Source organism: Acartia tonsa, chromosome 14 (genome assembly GCF_053477335.1).
Source record: "Acartia tonsa isolate MP-2025a chromosome 14, ASM5347733v1, whole genome shotgun sequence".
NCBI classification, from domain to species: domain Eukaryota; kingdom Metazoa; phylum Arthropoda; class Copepoda; order Calanoida; family Acartiidae; genus Acartia; species Acartia tonsa.
Window position 1 is genome coordinate 20,593,762 of NC_137273.1, and position 20,083 is coordinate 20,613,844.

Consider the following 20,083-nt stretch of genomic DNA (forward strand, 5'->3'; position numbering starts at 1 on the left):
TTATTGACCAATGGTAAAATTTATAGTGGCCTCTCATTGGCTAATTTTTTTGTTACGTCATAATCAGTCAGACACTATTACTGTGTTCATAAATCCATTTTGTTTGTTCATTTAGAATATTTGTGAACGTGACTCGGAAGTAAATTTTGAATATACAAATTATGCATTGTTTCATTTTTATTGTGGGATATAGACGGTCACAGTAGAATATCAATGGACGTCAAAATATATAAAAAAAAAGTTAATCCTTATAATAAAGTAATAGGATGTCTGACTGTATATTTGTACCAAAGGAGCTCGCCAACCGCTAAACCGACATGGTACCAACACCCTCCCAAGAGGAATCGCTCTAGAAAAAAATCCCCCCCAAAAAATAAAAAATGGGTTTAGCGAATTCAACTCCCCTCTTCTTAAATGCCTCTAGGGGCTTAGTCACTAGAAAATGTCTAATTTGGTAAGAGAGAGGGAGTTTAGGAGGATAATTTAACCCTCCTGAAATATATTTCCTCAATGGTGCTGCATTGAGTTCCTTTTAATGTTTAGAAGCTCAGGTTTTTTAGATGTTTTTGATTATTTTTGATTGTGTGCCTTTCGAACACTGACCCTCACCCCCAACCCTAATTTTTGAGGGGTAGTATTTTTTCTGATGCCTAATCCCTGCAGAGGACTATTCATTAGCTCCACCTTACCATGCGGGGCTACCCAGCACCCACTATAAGCTAATCTAACCTGACCTAATGCAATGTACAAACCAAGTATATCGATTTATTGTTTAAACAGAAAGTTTAATTTCTATAAAGATTATTTAAAAAGAACATTTAAGTACTTTGTTTTATTCCTGCTTACGTTTCAAATAAACTGTGATGTCTGATAGGATAAAAGGATAAAAAATACAATAAATATACATAAACATTAGTAAGTACATATTTAGGATGATAGTTTTTATGCCAATTATTGTGTTGACTTTTAAAAATCATCTTTTTTGTCTATATGCATTTTTGTATAATAAAATGGTAAAAATGGCTTTTTTCATATGTAAGACGAAGAAACTAACACTGAAGATATTTTTTGTCCTAAGTATGCTCTAAACTTAGAGAGGAAAAACTTTTATAAAAATTTAATGGGCTAGTTTTCAAAGTTTTATTACAACGTTTTCTTATTCGTTAATAAGACAACTTTACTTTAGTGAATTAAGTTGAGTGTTCAAACGTTTCAACCACTATTTCTAATCTATTTTTGTACCACTATTTGGGATGTACATTAATTTATCGGCCATTGTCTTATCCCTTGAGATCCCTGCAAACAAATAGGATGAGAACCTTCGCTTTTCTGATATTAACAGACAGATAAACTTATGGATGGATAGATAGATAATTATTTGCACCTATTGTCCTTAATAAATACAATCAACAATTAACACGAAACGCATAATAAAACAATTAAGCCTTTTTTTCAGACAGAAAAAAAGGTAGATTGAATGGGGAGGGGTGAGGCGTTCTATACTTCCGATTTTAAAAATGATTTCTATTAAATAAATATTATTTTTCAGATAAAATGTAAGAAATAAAAATGAAGTCAGAATTGATGAAAAAATGAAATTTTAACAAACAAAAAACTAAGAACTTTTATAAAAACCAAGAAAAAAAGTGCACCAAAATGGTTTCAGAGCTTAAAAGTCTAGGTAAATTGAATCTTCTTTTCTATCCAAACTCACGGGGTAGTAGGTTAAGTAGCACCCAAGAGTCAAGCAACTCTTTGATTGCACTACCTTTGTCTGGAAGTCTTAGCTATGCATGGTAATGAGTTGCGCCTGTTTTGGGACAAGTCATTCCCCTTACTCTATCTATAAATGTAGCGTATCTGAGATAGTAGCAGTAGCAACCAATTTGAACGTCTTTAGCTTTGAACCAAGATTTGAAACGTGTCACCTCCGCGATGGCGAGCAGATGCACTACGTGTTAAGCCACAGTTGCAGTTTAAAAGTTTCAGTATTTTAATGGAATCTAATCCTCCAAAATACAAGAAAAATTATTTAAAATCAAACAAATCTTTGTTGATTAAGAAAGCATGAGGGATAATTAAATTGAAAGTAACAGGATATGTGTGTGTATGTCTTTGTTTTGTTTCATAGGTCGTGGGAAGGTTTATAACTATTTTGAGGTAGGTTACCACCACCCTTCCAAGGAGAGCTAACCCAATAAGAAAATTCAAAAAAAGTATCTATCTATCAATCTTCTATCTATCTATCTATCTATCTAGGTGTACTGACAGTACTCCTGTCCACAGTTTATTGTGTCCCTTCAACCGACGAAGGGGATATTCAAAATTTTGCAGCTACAAAAACTGGATTTAAAGAGGTGGACTTGGCATGGTCCATGGTAAGATTTTTATTAGCAACGTTACTCTATAACTCACTTTGTCTGTATGTTCATCAGTCTGTATGGTTAGCGAGATTTTGTGCTGCTTACGGACAGACTATGCATCTATCAATCAATATATCCATCATTCAATCAATCTATCTATCCATCAATCAAACTATCTATCAATCAATCTATCTATCCATCAATCAAACAATCCTTCTATTCATCATTTAATCTTTTTATCCACCAATCAATTTATTTATCCATCAATCTATCTATCCATTAATTAATCTATCTATTAACTCATTTATTTATCTATCCGTCAATCAATTTATTAAGTTATTAAACTATCCAATCATTTTTCTATCCATTAATTGATTAACTTATCTATTAAACTATCTATCTATCTATCCAATCATTTTTCTATCCATTAATTGATTAACTTATCTATTAAACTATCTATCTATCCATCAATCAATCTGTCTTTCCATAATTCATCTTTCTGTCTATTCATTTATCTATCCATCAATCATTTCATCTATTCATAATACTATAACATTCAATCTATTTATCCAATAATCTATTAATTGATTTCAGGATTTTTCAAATGTATTTTCCACCAAATGGACAAGTGTGGCTCGAATTAAAGTTGTATGGTTCAGAATTCGCTATTGTGAAATACAGGTGCAATTTTAAAATTTTCTGTAATTGAGTTATGCACGACTGTTAATCTGATCGAACATAATGGTTAGCTCTTTTCGCTAATTTAGGCATGTTAGAATTGTCCTATTGATTTAAAACTTAGAATGATGATTCCTGTAACAGTTAGGGGAAAACTATTGTGTCTAATACTCTTTTGATGGTAAAAAGATCCAATTCTTATGATTTTTTCAGATATGGGGAGAGCATCATTGTAAAGCTAAGATAATTAGAAGAAAAAGAGATAATCAGATTTATAGTCAGCAAATAACAGGTATCTACCATTATTTTCTAGCTATCTAATAACATTATCCCATCTCTGTCTTCGTTTCACATGATTTTTATATACATTCTTTAGCTTCTAACTACATTCTAACTTACTACATTCTAGCTATTTTCAATCTTTCTTTTATCTATCTTCTTATATTCTAGCGATTCTCTAGCTATCTTCCAGTTCTCATTTAGTTGTTTTCTTAAAATCTTTCCAGAATCAATGAAAAGCCTAATGATCGGTCCATCCGTTTACGATATCCTAGCGGACATACAGATAGACATCCTGTTCCCCTTCTACATAGGATATCTATCTTTTATCATTAGTTTTCTTATATCTATCTCATAAGTATCTTCTTGTAATTTTACTCATAATTTATCTATTTAGATCTTAAGATGAACACAGAATACAATTTCTATATTTCTTCTTTTGACTCGAAGGTAAGAATAATATGCGCTCAATAGCCCCTAGGTCCTCGCCAAAAGAAGTGGTTTTACATTTATTTGTGAAACATTTTAGTTTATGTTGTGTGGGGCATTTTTTATGGGATTAGGTAGTGTCGCACTTACCTTCCCTAGACCAATAGAAAACTTCCCTGAAAATTTATGGAAGGATATAAACAATGAAACAATGAAATGATACTTTAGTATATTTAATCATTAAGGTGCCTTCCCTCAAATAACTACCCCACCCCCTTATATTTAAAGAAATTGAAAATGATTACGAGAGATATATTTTTCAAAAAACCTAACCTCTGCAGGGGGCTCTAATCCTGTGATACCTGTCCATACAGTGCCATAACCCTGGCTAACCTAACCTAGCCTAGCCTAAGGTAACAATAACCACCAGTACAAAATAGGAGGGGGTGGGGGGTGTTTGTGCTTGACTAAGAACTTTGAGGGAAACCACCATCATTTGTATTATTTTATAGGAAGAGCTAGAAGAATATTTAAAATCTCTTCCTAATAAAAGGTAAAATTGATTATTTTAAAGAGTAGCTACTAAATAATCTATGTATATCCGTAAGTCTGACCTGTCTGACATGCAAGGCGTTATTTTGTTGTCAACCAAGTGCTGAAGAGTGTTTTCAGTTGTAAGTAAAAAACAAAAACTGATGTTTATTGCTTATTTTTGAAATACAATTTATTGTTTTTAATTTTATCTAAATAAATTTTGGCTTGTTTTTTTTTTAATTTTAACAATCCTTGCATTAAAGTAATAGGAAGACTGTCAGTGTCAATGTCAGTTTGTAGTAGAGGATATCGCGAACCATTAAACCTTTGTGATACTGTTTTACAGAAAGGTTCCGTTCTTTAAGACCCAGAAAAGATTTATATCGTCTTTTTGAGGGAGGGTACATGCAAACTTTCAGGAGAGATCGCCCCTTAAAAAAATTTCTCTCTTCCCCAAAGAATTTTTCCTTTTTATAGATGAAATTGAAAGTCTATGGTTGAAATTATCTTCCCACCCCCCATACTGCACCTTTAATGTCCCTTTAGGCCTCTAAGGGTTTAGCCGCTAGTTTTTAAAATGATATTTATGTAATTATATGAAAATAATTAATGTTTAAGAATGAGATATGGAAAAGCAGAAAAAATGTTGAAATTATCCACCAAAGGTTTCAGCGCTACGGCCAGGTAAAGATCATTTTAGAATCCAACCTTTTTCCGCTGTATAAAAATCAGTTCTGAAAAATATTATATGACAAATATGATCAAATCTTTTTTTTTTGTAAAGACAGCAAAAAACGAGCAAAACGATGGCGCTCATTTTACGATTGCATTTTCTGAGACATACATGTCATAATTTTTCATTTTAATGTCCGCGGAAATCAGTCTATAGTACGATGCGATAAACAATTATTTCATTGTAGTGATTGCAGTCCAGATAAAACAATTGTAGAAGTAGAAACAGGTAAACATTTTAGGAATTTAGGGAAATTGCAATGAAATATGAATATCTTCTAATGAGAAATTACAAATTTTAAAATTAGATTATGAATATAGGGGGATGGGGGGGGGGGATAATCTATTCTACACTATTTGTAACATATGAAAGCATTTTATATGTCTACTTTTAATAATATATTGGTTTCATTGCAATGCCCAAATTAAAATCTAAAAAAATATTAAAAATCATTTAATTTTTAACCTTTTTCCAATTTATTATCTCATTTTTAAAATAATATAATTCGTTATAAACATTTTTTGGTTCTTAACAATTTTCTCATTATTATGTAAATAAATTTTAAAATTGTCTGACTTTATCCATACGAAGGACACTAGTCAACTAAAGAAATGAAAAATGTTAATGCCCTAAACTAGTTACTAAAAGTGCCCAAAACCTTTTGATTAAAAATGTCTATTGAATTTAGAGAAGGCCAAATTTTAAAATCATTTATGTTTAAAATATGTTTTTATTATTTTGTAATTTTGATTTTTTTACCAAGGGCCTGATTTTGACGGTAGAATTGGGGCAGAGGGATCTTTACACCCATCCTGTAATTTTCAGGTAAATATCAGTAGATTCATTACATCATACTCTTCGATACTATCCTAGATGCCTCTAGGATCCTGCGAGGGAAGAGAGGGGGTGGGGTTGTCGACCCTCCACTTTCAATTTTAGTCTAATTATTTCTGTTGTTTATATTTTCTGGGAGGGTTTGGGTACCATTCATCAAATAATTGTAAACATGGAATTTAGGGTGCTTCACTGTGTAGGAGAAACATATCGGCGTCCAGGTGATTAGCGAGATCCTTCGCTATACACAGACAGATAGACACCCTGTTATTTTATATAAAAGAAAGACAAAGAAATGTTTATTATAGGGATCTGGTGGACAACAAAGTATGTACACACTTACCATCGATCATAAGGTATGTAGTTTTAAGAAAGCGAAGCTTTTCTACAATTAGGGTATGTATATCCGTTCGTCCGTACGTAGCGGTTGACACTTTTAATTGATTTTTGCATATTAGAATTGTTCATCTTTTTCAAACTTTTAATGATGATTCCTGTAAAGCTTAGATACGACATAGAAAGTGTAGTAATTCTATAATCATTGCCAGAAAGTCTGTACGTCCATTAAAAACCTTTCTTGGGCCTACATTAAGCTTCCGAAGCAGCTTATAGTGCTTATACAAATGACCAATGATAGGCCAGTATACATTGACCAATGGTAAAATATATACTGGCCTATCATTGGTCATTTGTATTGTATGACGTCATTTTTTGTATAGGCACTCTAAGCTGCTTCGAAGCTTCCCTGTAAAGGAAACCCATATTGGTTCAGTGGTTAGTGAGATATTTTGCTACACGTACTCATAGATACAGTCAAACATCCTACCACTTTATTATAAGTATCTGTACTATTTTAGCTCTGTGGAACAACTATGAACGGTACAACTGCCTGGACTTATATAGTTGTTCAAGAAAACCTTCCTATTCTAACACATACAACTAGAAGGTATAGAGATAGATCAATAGATCGATGGATAGACAGTTTGGAAAGTTTTAAAGTCGATAGGTAGACAAATAAATTTAAATGATGGACAGTCATATAGACAGTCAGATAACCAGTGAAATTGACAGTCAGATAGACAGTCAGATAGAAAGTTAGATAGACAGTCAGATAGACAGTCAGATAGAAAGTTAGATAGACAGTCAGATAGAAAGTTAGATAGACAGTCAGATGGACAGTCAGATAGACAGTCAGATAGACAGTCAGATAGACAGTCAGATAGACAGTCAGATAGACAGTCAGATAGACAGTCAGATAGACAGTCAGATAGACAGTCAGATAGACAGTCAGATAGACAGTCAGATAGACAGTCAGATAGACAGTTAGATAGACAGTCAGATAGACAGCCAGATAGACATTCAGATAGACAGTCAAATAGACAGTCAGATAGACAGTCAGATAGACAATCAGATAGACAGTCAGATAGACAGTCAGATAACCAGTTAAATAGACAGTCAGATAGACAGCGAGATAGGCAATTAGATAGACAGTTAGATGGACAGTCAGATAGATAGTCAGATAGACAGTCAGATAGACAGTCAGATAGACAGTTAGATAGACAGTCAGATAAACAGTCATATATACAGTCAGATAGACAGTCAGATAGACAGTCAGATAGAAAGCCAGATAGACAGTCAGATAGATAGTCAGATAGACAGTCAGATAGACAGTCATATAGACAGTCAGATAGACAGTCAGATAACCAGTTAAATAGACAGTCAGATAGAAAGTTAGATAGACAGTCAGATAGAAAGTTAGATAGACAGCGAGATAGGCAATTAGATAGACAGTCAGATTGACAGTAATATAAACAGGTAAATAGACAGTTAGATAGTCAGACAGATAGACAGCTACATTGACATATAGATATACAGTATGTGCAATAATAATTTGATCTATATATATATACAGGGTGGGCCAGATAAATCCGGACTTTTTCTTATTTTTAAACAAATGAACATAAAATCGTCAATTTTAAAGATTTTATTGAATTTTAAAAACTGGGAAGTAAACTAGGTATATGACTATTAGATTATTCAATAAAATCGCCGCTAGTCTCAATCACCGCCTTTACCCGCCCCCTGAACCGGCCACCGATCCTGGTCACCATGTCCCTGTCCAAGAGGGCGAAGTTCTCCTTGATAGTGGCAATGAGAGAGGTCTTTATGGTTATAGGCGCGTCTATTAGTTCGTGCTTTAATGGCGCTCCAGGCCAATAAGTCAATTGTATGAAGATCAGGGCTGCTGGGAGGCCACATCTCCTTAGGGACGTGAGTAACCGCAGGATCCAAATATACCCATCTTTCAAGCTACCATTCGACACGGCGGCTCTTATTTTGGCCACAGTTAAGCTAGAACAACGTTTTATACCTTTTTGGAAATGGCATGAAGATTAAGCTATGGTTATTATCGCAACACATAGTCTAATACGATTTTTAAGGTTCCAAATGGGCCCATGTAGTCGAGAACCAAGAAATTTTCAAGATTATTGACATTTTTGACACCTTAAAATCTGCCACGTTTCACTTTGCCGGAGTACTACGGACAAACCAGATGTGATAGAGAGCTTTAGTTTTTTCTAGTGCCTTCATTAAGTATCTAACAGTATCTCCAGCAAGTTTTATAAGTCTATCTCAGCTACAGATGGGCTGAGATCAGATTTAGTGAGCCCATATTGATAATCTAGGGTAAACTAGCGCTCATTTCGAATCTGCCATGTTGAACATAAGCACTGCCAGCACGGAGTACACATCCTCCATCCTCCAAAAATTTTTATGGGCCAAAAGGTAATTACCTAAGCTTTTTATAGTGTGGTCAAGCGTCCTGATTGGTCAAGTAGTTTTGGTGCTATGGCCGTTTGAAAAAAGTCCGGATTTATGTGGCCCACCCTGTATATTTAAAGTTATATGGCAAATTTGAGAGACAGAAAGAAAGACAGACAGTTAGGTTAACAGACATGTATAGACAATAAAAAAAAACAATTAGATGAATAGTAAGATATCAACTTAGACAGTTAAATAGAAAGTTAAGATTAAGAGAAACAAAATAATAAATAAAATTTTCAGATATGTAGGTACACAGATAGATTGTCAGATAGATAGCCATAAAATAGTAAAATATACTTTCAGATAGTCAAATTTCAATTCAATTTCAATTCACATACAAAATGTAGATTGATAGATTTAAAAATGAAGGATATATTTTGTTCAGGTTCCAAGTAATCTGTAAGTTGTTAGTAAAAGACACATATACAGTTAAGACAGGCTTTATTCTACCTGGCTCCAGTAATATAAGGTGAAACTTACTTTAAAAAGCTTAATTATCTTATTTTCAGTTTTAAAGTCAGGGATCTCAATGAATAACACACTGGCCGATAATTTGATGTACAACCCAAATGATGATACAAAAAATTACCACTTCTGTAGAATATTATTAAAGGTTGAAACGTTTGGACACTCAACTTGATAAAACAATCAATGAAAATTCAACAAAAGTCTCAAAAGTTGTTAAGCCAACGATTAAAAAAAACTTTGGGAACTATTTTAATAAACACCCCAATGTCCACTCCCTCTCTGTAATATTTACTTTTTAACGCTTACTTATCTTATTTTAAATCCAGTGTTACAGTACAGTTTCGCGGGCTAGGAACTTCAATTTTTGAACCATTAAAGATATAATTTCCTACCATATCGCCTCCTATAGAGGTTTTTAATCCTATTCTAAATATGCTAAGAATTGAAAAATATGATATAAAAAAGATTTTTAGATAACTTCAATTAACTTTTTCAAAAAAAAAAAACACTAGAAAAGATATTGAAAAGGAATATTGATTTAAACACTGAATACATCTGACAGGATCTCTTTATAGTGCCTATAAGATGCTGTGAGTATTGGTGCAAAAAATAGGGACATGATTCTAGTGACGTCATATTTTTCTTTCCCGAAAAAGGGAAGGGGGGAAGAAAATCTCTTTAAAAGAGATGGGGAAAACCCCCTTTTCTCCCATCTCCTTTTTTCCTCCCCCCTTCCCTTTTTCGGGAAAGAAAAATATGACGTCACTGGAATCATGTCCCCATTTTTTGCACTAATACTCACAGCATCTGCCTATAAAAATGACGTCATATAAGAATAGACTAATATGACGTCATTTTTTTTATAGATACTATAAAGTGCTTCCACCTGACAGCTTTTCTTTCAATTTAATGGAAAGATGTTTTTTATATACAACGAAAAGGAATTTTTAGAGGAGCTCCACAGTGTACTGCAAAGTTTTGTTTTTTTAGTTAATTATGTCTACAAATTATTGCAAAAAAATATATATTTGAAACTAAAATTTTCCTGGTCACCAAAATCAGAAATTATTGCATTTTTCAAATTTTTTCACAGGTGCAACTTTTATTTCACAAAAAATATATAGGAAATAACTTAAAATACATTAAAACAAGTGAGTAGAGGGACTGGGACATTTTTCAATAAGAGGTGTTTCAGACCCAATTTAATTATTAATTTCACTGAAAAGTAAAACCAAATTGGTCCAGACGTTATCGACATCTTTAGTTTTACTTATGATTTATGTTTAGATTACCAACAACAGATAAATCAATAGAGAGATCAGCTAGGAACCTAATCCAAGGAGGTAAAATTATACCTATCTATATATATCTATCAGTCTCTATGTCTGTCTGTCCGTTTGTCCGTCTGTCTGTTTATCTGTCTGTCCGTCCGACTTTCTTCTATCTGTTAATATGTCTGTCTGTCTGTCTGTCTGTCTGTTTGTCTATCTTTCTGTCTGTCTGTTTGTTAGTCAGTCAGTCAGTTAGTCAGTCAGTCAGTCTATCTGTCTATCTGTCTATCTGTCTATCTGTCTATCTGTCTATCTGTCTATCTGTCTATCTGTCTATCTGTCTATCTGTCTATCTGTCTATCTGTCTATCTGTCTATCTGTCTATCTGTTTATCTGTCTATTTGTCTATTTGTCTATCTGCCTGTCCGCCCGTCCTTCCGTCTGTCTGGCTATCTGTCTATAATTCTTTCTGAATTTCTATCTGTCTGTCCATTTGTCTGTCTATCTGTCTGTCTATCTGTCTGTCTGTCTATCTGTCTGTCTGTCTATCTGTCTGTCTGTCTGTCTGTCTGTCTATCTGTCTGTCTGTCTATCTGTCTGTCCATCTGTCTGTATGTCCATCCGTCCATCTGTCTGTCTGTCTGTCTTTCCGTCTGTCCGTCTGTCTATCTATCTGTCTCTATGTCTGTCTGTCTGTTTCTGTTTGTCTCTCTGTATTTATATGTGTCTGGCCGTCTGCCTAACTGTCTGTCTACTTTTCTGTCCGTCTGTCTGTCTGTCTGTCTGTCTGTCTGTCCGTCTGTCTGTCCGTCTGTCCGTCTGTCCGTCTGTCCGTCTGTCTTTCTGTCTGTCTGTCCGTCTGTCTGTCTGTCCGTCTGTCTGTCTGTCTGTCTGTCCGTCTGTCTGTCCGTCTGTCTGTCCGTCTGTCTGTCCGTCTGTCTGTCCGTCTGTCTGTCGGTCTGTCGGTCTGTCCGTCTGTCTGTCCGTATGTCTGTCCGTCTGTCTGTCCCTATGTCTGTCCGTCTGTCTGTCCGTCTGTCTGGCCGTCTGTCTGTCCGTCTGTCTGTCTGTCTGTCTGTCTGTCCGTCTGTCTGTCTGTCTGTCCGTCTGTCTGTCTGTCCGTCTGTCTGTCCGTCTGTCTGTCCGTCTGTCTGTCCGTCTATCTGTCCGTCTGTCTGTACGTCTGTCTGTCTGTCTGTCCGTCTACATAGTATCTATTTATCCTTCTACCTTTTTATTTAGATATTCCAAGGCACGAGTATAATATGGATATGGACGCAGAAGAAAGTTTGGTTGATATTATTACTCTAGAAGATTATATGGGTAGGTTGATAGATACACTTAGATAGATAGATTAATATTGATAGAAAGATAGATAGATAGTTTGGTTGATATCATTACTCTAGAGGATTATATGGGTAGGTTGATAGATAGCATAGATACACTTAGATAGATAGATTAATATTGATAGAGAGATAGGATTGACGGTATCATTTTCGTAAGAGATTCTTCGTAGAGAACATAAATTTGGAAAAATCGTACAGAAAATTCGTATTCATAATCATAGATAGATTAACATTGATAGAGAGATAGAAAGGTAGTTTGGTTGATATTATTACTCTAGAGGATTATATGGGGAGGTTGATAGATAGGATAGATACACTTAGATAGATAGATTAAGATTGATAGAGAGATAGATAGATAGTTTGGTTAATATTATTACTCTAGAGGATTATACGGGGAGGTTGATAGATAGGATAGATACACTTAGATAGATAGATTAAGATTGATAGAGAGATAGATAGATAGTTTGGTTAATATTATTACTCTAGAAGATTATACGGGTAGGTTGATAGATAGGATAGATACACTTAGATAGATAGATTAAGATTGATAGAGAGATAGATAGATAGTTTGGTTAATATTATTACTCTAGAAGATTATACGGGTAGGTTAATAGATAGGATATATACACTTAGATAGATAGATTAATATTGATAGAGAGATAGATAGATAGTTTGGTTAATATTATTACTCTAGAAGATTATACGGGTAGGTTAATAGATAGGATAGATACACTTAGATAGATAGATTAATATTGATAGAGAGATAGATAGATAGTTTGGTTAATATTATTACTCTAGAAGATTATACGGGTAGGTTAATAGATAGGATAGATACACTTAGATAGATAGATTAATATTGATAGAGAGATAGATAGATAGTTTGGTTGATATTATTACTCTAGAAGATTATACGGGTAGGTTAATAGATAGGATATGTACACTTAGATAGATATTGATAAAGAGATAGATAGAAATTTTGGTTGATAGTTTGTCAAAGTATAAAGTATGAGGATGTTTGTTTGTGTATCTGTCCCAATTTTTGGCGTATTTTATGTTGGCTAAAATGATTACAAAGTTTTGAGTCTATACGTCTATAGATGAAAGGGTAGTCAACTTATTGTCTAAATTCAAATTGATTAATAAAATAAATATCCTATAAAATAAAGAAGTAAGGTTTTTTTGTCTGATTCTTAAGAGTTTATTGACTACATAACCGATTGAGTTGTCTAATTTAGGGAAGCTTCACATAGTTCATAGAAGGGGTTTAGGCTATTTTTTAGATTTAAATCTTATGATTGTTTTAGGCTATTCTTTAATTTTATTCCGTTTAGATCCAGACAAAGAAGACCAGCTACAAAATTTCATTGACTCAGATTTTGGTACACAAGGTAATATATGTTTGATCTTCATTAATATAAGATGCGTAGATTACATTTCTGGCAACTAAAAAATCCACGAATTCTTATTTTGAGAAAATTAAGATTAAATTCCATCCCCTTAAAGTTCCCGCATGATCGTGATAAGAAAAGCAAATATTCTTATTTAAATCCTGTACAAGTTTGCTTTTGTACAGTTCTTCATAAAACCATTCCTAATGGAAGTAAATTAATGTTTATTTTTATTAGCGGCTTTGCTAAGGTCACCATATCGAGCATTCTAAAATCATATACAGGATGGTTTTATGAAAAACTACATAAAAGCATACTTGAAAAACAAAGTATATTTCTTTTTAAATAATAGATTATTTCATTCCTATGTTTAATTTTGGTAATTTTGTATGATAACTTGGCAGTTTTCCTCAGAGTGCTTAGTCGTGTAAAGAAACCCCTTTATAAAAAGATTAGGGGGAAGGGGGCTGGTAGATTTTTGTGTGTTTGTGTTTTTCCATTGGATTAGTTTTGGTTAGGTTATATTGGGTTCAGAGTAGCCACACAGTGTTAGGGCCCTATAAGTATAAGACCCACAGGGTTATGGCTCTCCAGGGGCTAGATACAAAATTACCCACCCCACTCTTTTATTTTTGAAAATTAAAGGGAGAGGGTTAAAGTGCTCAATTGTCACTTTGAGTGAAAACAACGATAATTTTCAGGAAAGCATGACCAAGACGTTCTAAAACAGCTAGAGTATCACGCGGCTGAGAAACAGCTGACCCCAATAGAAACTGGCTATACATTTTGGAGCAGGTTATTATCATTATATATATTTACTAAGTATATTTGCGATTACTTTTATTTAATGAAATCTTCCAATTTTTAACATGTACAAAACGGCCTGCTTAATTGCTTCAAGATCCATGTCAGATCTATATAGGAAATAAATGTCTATAAACGAGCTCAAGTTTTCCAAGGAATATATGATTAAAACTCATAGTGCTCCAATAATCCATAATAAACTCTCATTGCCCAGAACGATAAGACCCATTATTTTACTTTATTAAAAATAAATTCATTTTTTTCATTTCATGTTGCTATTTACCTTATATTGATGTATTTAATTTCTAATCATAAAAAAGAAAATTTAAATTTATAATATGATAAATTTAAGAAAACTATGTTTTAAAAGAATTCGATTGTGGCGACATTTTGTGTGTTCAAATATTAAACTAAAATTGTAATCATCATCATTAACCCTTTGGTGATGGTAATGTAAAGAAGAAAAAAAATAATTAAAAAAAATCTTTTAAAAATCATTTAAATTATTAAATATTTACTTTCTTTTAGATAGTAATGCCGGGTGAGGAAAATAGATTTATTGAGAAATAGATATGCATATAGAAAACTAGCCAATAGGGAGATAATTATATCGAGCCAACTCTAGTCCATATATATCAATGTCTGTATGTCCGTCTGTCCCTTTGTTTGTCAGTCACTCCATCTTACCGTTCGTCTGTTTGTACATCTGTCCGTCTATATGAAGATCTCGGAAGGAAATATCTATTTTACTTAATAATTGGGGGGGGGGGGGGGAGTTGCAATAAATAAGCATATAACAATCAAATAAATAGAAAGATAGAGTGTTCTATGGAAAACGGAAATATAAATATTAATAGAGATGGATACATAGATAGCTTATAAATGGATGTTGCACAATATTTTGTATTCTGTAATAAAATGATCTTTCCAGCTGGCTAATATGACGATACCCTCCATCTACCCCTTTTACCCATCCCCTCTCTCTTACTAAAAGATAAAACTGACCAATAAATGAGAACTAAAGTAGCATCCTAAAATGACGACAAAATCTCCCCAGTCATAATATCCATTATCATATTCAGCCTGCCCTCTGTGGATCATGTCGGGTACAGCAAAAAGGAAGTACTCAATACTGTCAATCGGAAACCTGGATTTACAATTTCATCCCAAGAGTTAGGAGGTTAGTATGTCCTGTTCTGCTATAGTTGTTTTAGTAACGAAGCTACTCTTACTTTACAAGTAATTCGCTCTGTCTGTCAATTGTCTTTCGGCAAATCTAGCAATTTGCCTATGCAACTACTACTTTAGCATTTAAATGTCGTTTGTCTGTTACCTGAAAGTGAAACACTAAAAGGAAACTTGAATTTCTTGGCTGCTATTGGAGATGGTTAGTTGGATAAAATTCTCCATACCTTATTTAAAACTTACTTGGTTTGTTGGTCTGTCGGTTAGGCTACAGTTGATAATGAATTTCTAAGATATGAAAAAAAAACAAGTTCTTTATATATAAAGGTTTAGTGATTTTCTATATATCTATCATCCAGTTCTCTATCTTTCTTTCTCTCTATTTTTTTCCCTCTATTCATTTATGACCTCCACAATATATGTTCAAAATCAGTACGTTCGTTAATTGTTTTTTTTTCTGTTCCTAGCTATTTATGGATGTGTCATCCTTGTTTTGAAATTAGGATAAAAACTTTATAAAACCAGGGAAAAGGGAATGTGATTCTGACAAACAATTCAAAGTGAAAATTTCCCCTCAACCCCTTCCCTGTTTTCTCCCCCCTTCTTACCCACTTCCCTTCAGTTACACCACAAAAACAAGTTTTACTCCAACTTTACTGCAACAAAATATTTAATTTTTGGAAATTTCAAATGGAATTAATTGGCTGAATAGCAGCCACTGTATAAAACTTTTATTATACAGTATACATTATTACAAACATTAAACTTATATTAAAAATGTTTTTTAGGTTTTGAATCTGGACAAGAGAATCTTATTGCAAGCGTTTTAGGTTTGTGTAACGTTTTGTAGATTTACTATTTTGGAGCGAAACTGCTTAATAACCAATTATGTTTGTATGTATTGTATATCTGCCTGAATGGGATAGGTTAATTTAGAAATGCAGTTTCTAGACAGCTGATTTTTTTTTTGAGTTTCCTCAGATTAAATTTAAACTGACTTTGTCCGTCTGTCTGTCCATCGTGCTAATCATGAAGAAGGTATAGTAAATGAGAGGGAAATACAATTTTCTTGGCTTCTATGTAAGGTTACCCTATGAAAGAAAATCCATTATTTTATTCAAATTTAGGGGTCTTAGGGATAAGACAATGAATGATAAATTGATGTAAAGTACACCTGTAATTACGTTTAACAAAATTACCCCTTATGTAGATTGAAATAATTTGTGGAACGTTTTTATGAATTAGACATAAAACTTCGAGGACCAGTCAAATTTACAATCAAATGTCCATTCCTTAAATTACGTCTGTTTAAACGTGTATTGATCTTATTTTCAAAGAACGTGTCCTAGCTTTTGTGATTAAAAAAAGAATAGCTAGGCGGTGCTTTTAGTAAGTAGTAGATGTAAAATGATCCATAGAATTTAGATATGCAGTCTTTTTTTTGTAGACCTATTATTTTTGAAGTAATTTAAGTTTTTTTTTATAAATAGATAGATATAATGATTTTGAGGTACTTAAACGCAACAGCAAGATCTTTAATTTGACACCTTACTTTTTAAATTCTGTTGAGTAATTATTGAAAAAATCTATTTTGTTGAAGTCCGGTTAATCAAAACTTTGAACTTTGTTAGGTCGTCACGAATGGGTTAAACAAAAATCACAAAAGTTAGATCACGTTCTTTATCCTTTTGTTGTGCTATACTTCTTTAAAACATTCCTGTTTTAGTTTTGTGTGGGATTGGAGTTTGTGTTCTACTTTGTACCATTAGTCTCATCTGTTTATGCAGGCCTAGGTAGATAGATAGACAGACAGACAGACATACAGATAGATAGATACATAGATAGTTTTGTGTGGGATTGGAGTTCTACTATGTACCATCAGTCTCATCTGTTTATGCAGGCCTAGGTAGATAGATAGCCAGACAGACAGACAGACAGACAGACAGACAGACAGACAGACAGACAGACAGACAGACAGACAGACAGACAGACAGACAGACAGACAGACAGACAGACAGACAGACAGACAGACAGACAGACAGACAGACAGACAGACAGACAGACAGACAGACAGACAGACAGACAGACAGACAGACAGACAGACAGACAGACAGACAGACAGACAGACAGACAGACAGACAGACAGACAGACAGACAGCAGACAGACAGACAGACAGACAGACAGACAGACAGACAGACAGACAGACAGACAGACAAATAGACAGACAGACAGACAGACAGACAGACATATAGACAGGGAAGCATACAAATTGCCACAAAGCTAACCTGCTTATTTAGAGGTAAAAGACAGGCAGACAAAATCAGACAACAAAAAGAGAACTTAATGATAGTTATTTCTCGCATCGTATTATAAACAGCTTTCCGCGGATATAGAATTTACAATTATAAGATTAAAACCATTTTTTTTAGCCCGTGCCTTCGGTACCTTGGGGCTAAAAAACTGGTTTAATATTATGATTGTACATTTTTATATTCGTAGAAAGCTGGATATAATACAATGCTAGACATAGATTTTTAGTATGAATGAGAACCGGTTCCTATCAACTGGATTCGAATGAATACGGAAAAAATATTTAATTTTTTTAGAAAAGAGAAAGAGTCAGCAAAAAAGAAAAGGAAAAAGATAGAATCTCACGTCTAAAATAAAGTTGTTTTTTTTGTTGATTGTTTATTTAATCCTAAAATTTCCTTTTCTCGTTTATTGCCTAAATTAATCATTTAAATCTGTGTTAAAAAGAATACTCAGTGCTAGGATTCAAGGATAGGTAAATGGATTATAAACTTCGTGAAAGGTACCAAAAGCTGGTATTTTTCTTTTAAGGGAGAGACTTTTTTTTCGATTTCATTTGTCTACTCGTGAATCCTTAATAATTATATCTATGCTAATTATAATGTAGTTTATCGTATGGATTATTAAATAAAAGTTCCTAAAATTAATCAGGAATAAAGGTCTAAAGAAAGAACTTATATAAATGTCTCTTAATAATTCCTTGTTTTAAGAAATTTCTAATGATATTATTTTCGCCCTTCTCAATGGGCTTTAACCCTACTGGTTTTATCTTATTTTAGCTAAATAAATTATTAGCCAATCTATATAACCCTTTATTTCTGAGACCTCCTGATCATTAATTATTGCTTCCATTTAATTTCAAAGATTTTTTCTCAGGAATAAAAAGGATTTAGCACATAAAAATACTTTGATTGCCCAGTATTGAACAAAATGATGCTTTTATCGCATCGTATTATAAACTGCTTTCCGCAGATATTAAAATGAAATATTACCAGTTTTGTGAGCCCCGAGTTTCCGAAGGCCCTATCTAACAAAACTGGTGTTTTTAATGAATTTCATTTTATTATTTGTAGAAAATTGTTTGTAATAGGATGCAATACATCATTTTTCAGTATAACTGATAAACGGTTCTTATCCAGCGGATATTAAACGGTTTTGAAGCAATACTGGAAAAAATGTAATTATTTTAAATTTACGAGAACTGGGGTTTTTCCCACTTCATAGCCTCTTATTTTCAACTCTTAGAGATGGTCGGATGTATTAATTTTAATGGGCGACTTTTTGTGGAAATATTTATTGCTTTATCCTTTTTATTTCTTGATTTTTGTGTTATTATGAATCTCATCATAAAATTTGTTATTTTTAATTATCTATTTTATATATCTATGTTTATAATGTATTATTTTATCATTCTTATTATTAAATATATTATTATCTAGAATTTTTCTTTGGTTTGATATTAAACAACATACCTTTATCTATCTACAAAATAGTACGATGCCTGTCTGTCTGTCTATTTGAACTTTAAGATCTCGGTAACAGCTGAACGAGGAGGTTGTGCTCCTCAGGTTTTGTTTGTCCGTTAAGATCTTGCTAACCACTGAACCGAATGAGTTATCTATTTTCAGGAATTTCTTAAATTCTAGACAATTTTAGTTTTAAATCCAGTATCTTTAATTTTTAGTAATGTTAAAAACATCCATCACGAAACCTAGGTATTGACAACAAGTATATTAATGTATGTCCAAATTGATATGGCTCTCCATTATAGAGAAGATTTATAAAGTTCACTAAAAGGTTTTTGTGTTTTTAAAAATTACCCTCCCCATCTTAAAAATTAATTCGGTGGTTTTTGACCACCCGTATAAAAGACTCTTTTAGTTACAATGTGCAGGTTTTAGGCTACTTTAAAGGTGTACAAAATTGATATAAAAAATAATTAAATAGAATGCAAATTTGTTGCAGTTTTGCCTAAATACAGGACACTGTCTTACGACATATAATTACATTTTAAGAACTGATGATACATTGTACCTTGTTGTTCTAAGAATTATTATTCCATAAATCTGATAGATAGGGCAATCAGTCTTGTAAAACATTGTCTTCGAAAACGTTAAAAAATCAACATGCTTTCAATGGACCTATAGACTTTTCAATAACGATTATAGACTTGCTACGCTTGCAAAATCGTACCTAACCTTTTAAGAATCACCCTGCCAAGTTTAAAATCGATAGGACAATTCTACATGCCTCAATTATTACGTCAAACTCAAGAGCTATTCGTTACAGACGGACCGACTTTAATTAGAGAAAATCTTTTATTTTTAATAATTTTTTTATTTGTACTTTTAGCCCTATAATGTAAAAATATCTATTTTTTGACGCTTTCATCAACAAATACAGGAAAAGGGAAAATAAGTTTTTGTACATTAACAATTTAGAGTATGTGTGTGTGTGTGTGTGTGTGTGTGTGTGTGTGTGTGTGTGTGTGTTTTGTGTGTGTGTGTGTAGGTGTAGGTGTGTGTGTATGTGTGTGTGTGTGTGTGTGTGTGTGTGTGTGTGTCTGTGTGTGTTTGTGAGTGTGTATGTGTGTGTGTGTGTGTGTGTAGGTGTAGGTGTAGGTGTGTGTGTGTG

At 33.2% G+C, this 20,083-nt stretch overlaps 1 protein-coding gene across 1 annotated transcript; it reads left to right on the forward strand.

The window, feature by feature from the left end:
• The first annotated feature begins 1,547 nt into the window (after positions 1-1,547).
• LOC145305621 (uncharacterized) lies at positions 1,548-18,887 on the forward strand. The gene is made up of 20 exons (XM_080147306.1): positions 1,548-1,681; positions 2,260-2,378; positions 2,958-3,044; positions 3,255-3,333; positions 3,718-3,770; positions 4,262-4,302; positions 4,902-4,967; positions 5,204-5,244; positions 5,780-5,841; positions 6,159-6,206; positions 6,708-6,796; positions 9,062-9,145; positions 10,432-10,487; positions 11,658-11,738; positions 13,093-13,149; positions 13,851-13,944; positions 15,036-15,133; positions 15,927-15,968; positions 16,865-16,931; positions 17,746-18,887. The coding sequence occupies exons 1-20, from the start codon at positions 1,657-1,659 to the stop codon at positions 17,798-17,800; spliced, it is 1,344 nt and encodes a 447-aa protein (XP_080003432.1). The 5' UTR covers positions 1,548-1,656; the 3' UTR covers positions 17,801-18,887.
• Positions 18,888-20,083: the final 1,196 nt, after the last annotated feature.

Bases quoted from the DNA above. Each gene is read 5' to 3' on its own strand.
- LOC145305621 (XM_080147306.1), top strand. From the start codon at position 1,657: ATGGTTTCAGAGCTTAAAAGTCTAG. The intron at 2,379-2,957 runs GTAAGATTTTTA...AATTGATTTCAG, and splicing joins TGGACTTGGCATGGTCCATG to GATTTTTCAAATGTATTTTC. The intron at 11,739-13,092 runs GTAGGTTGATAG...TATTCCGTTTAG, and splicing joins TACTCTAGAAGATTATATGG to ATCCAGACAAAGAAGACCAG.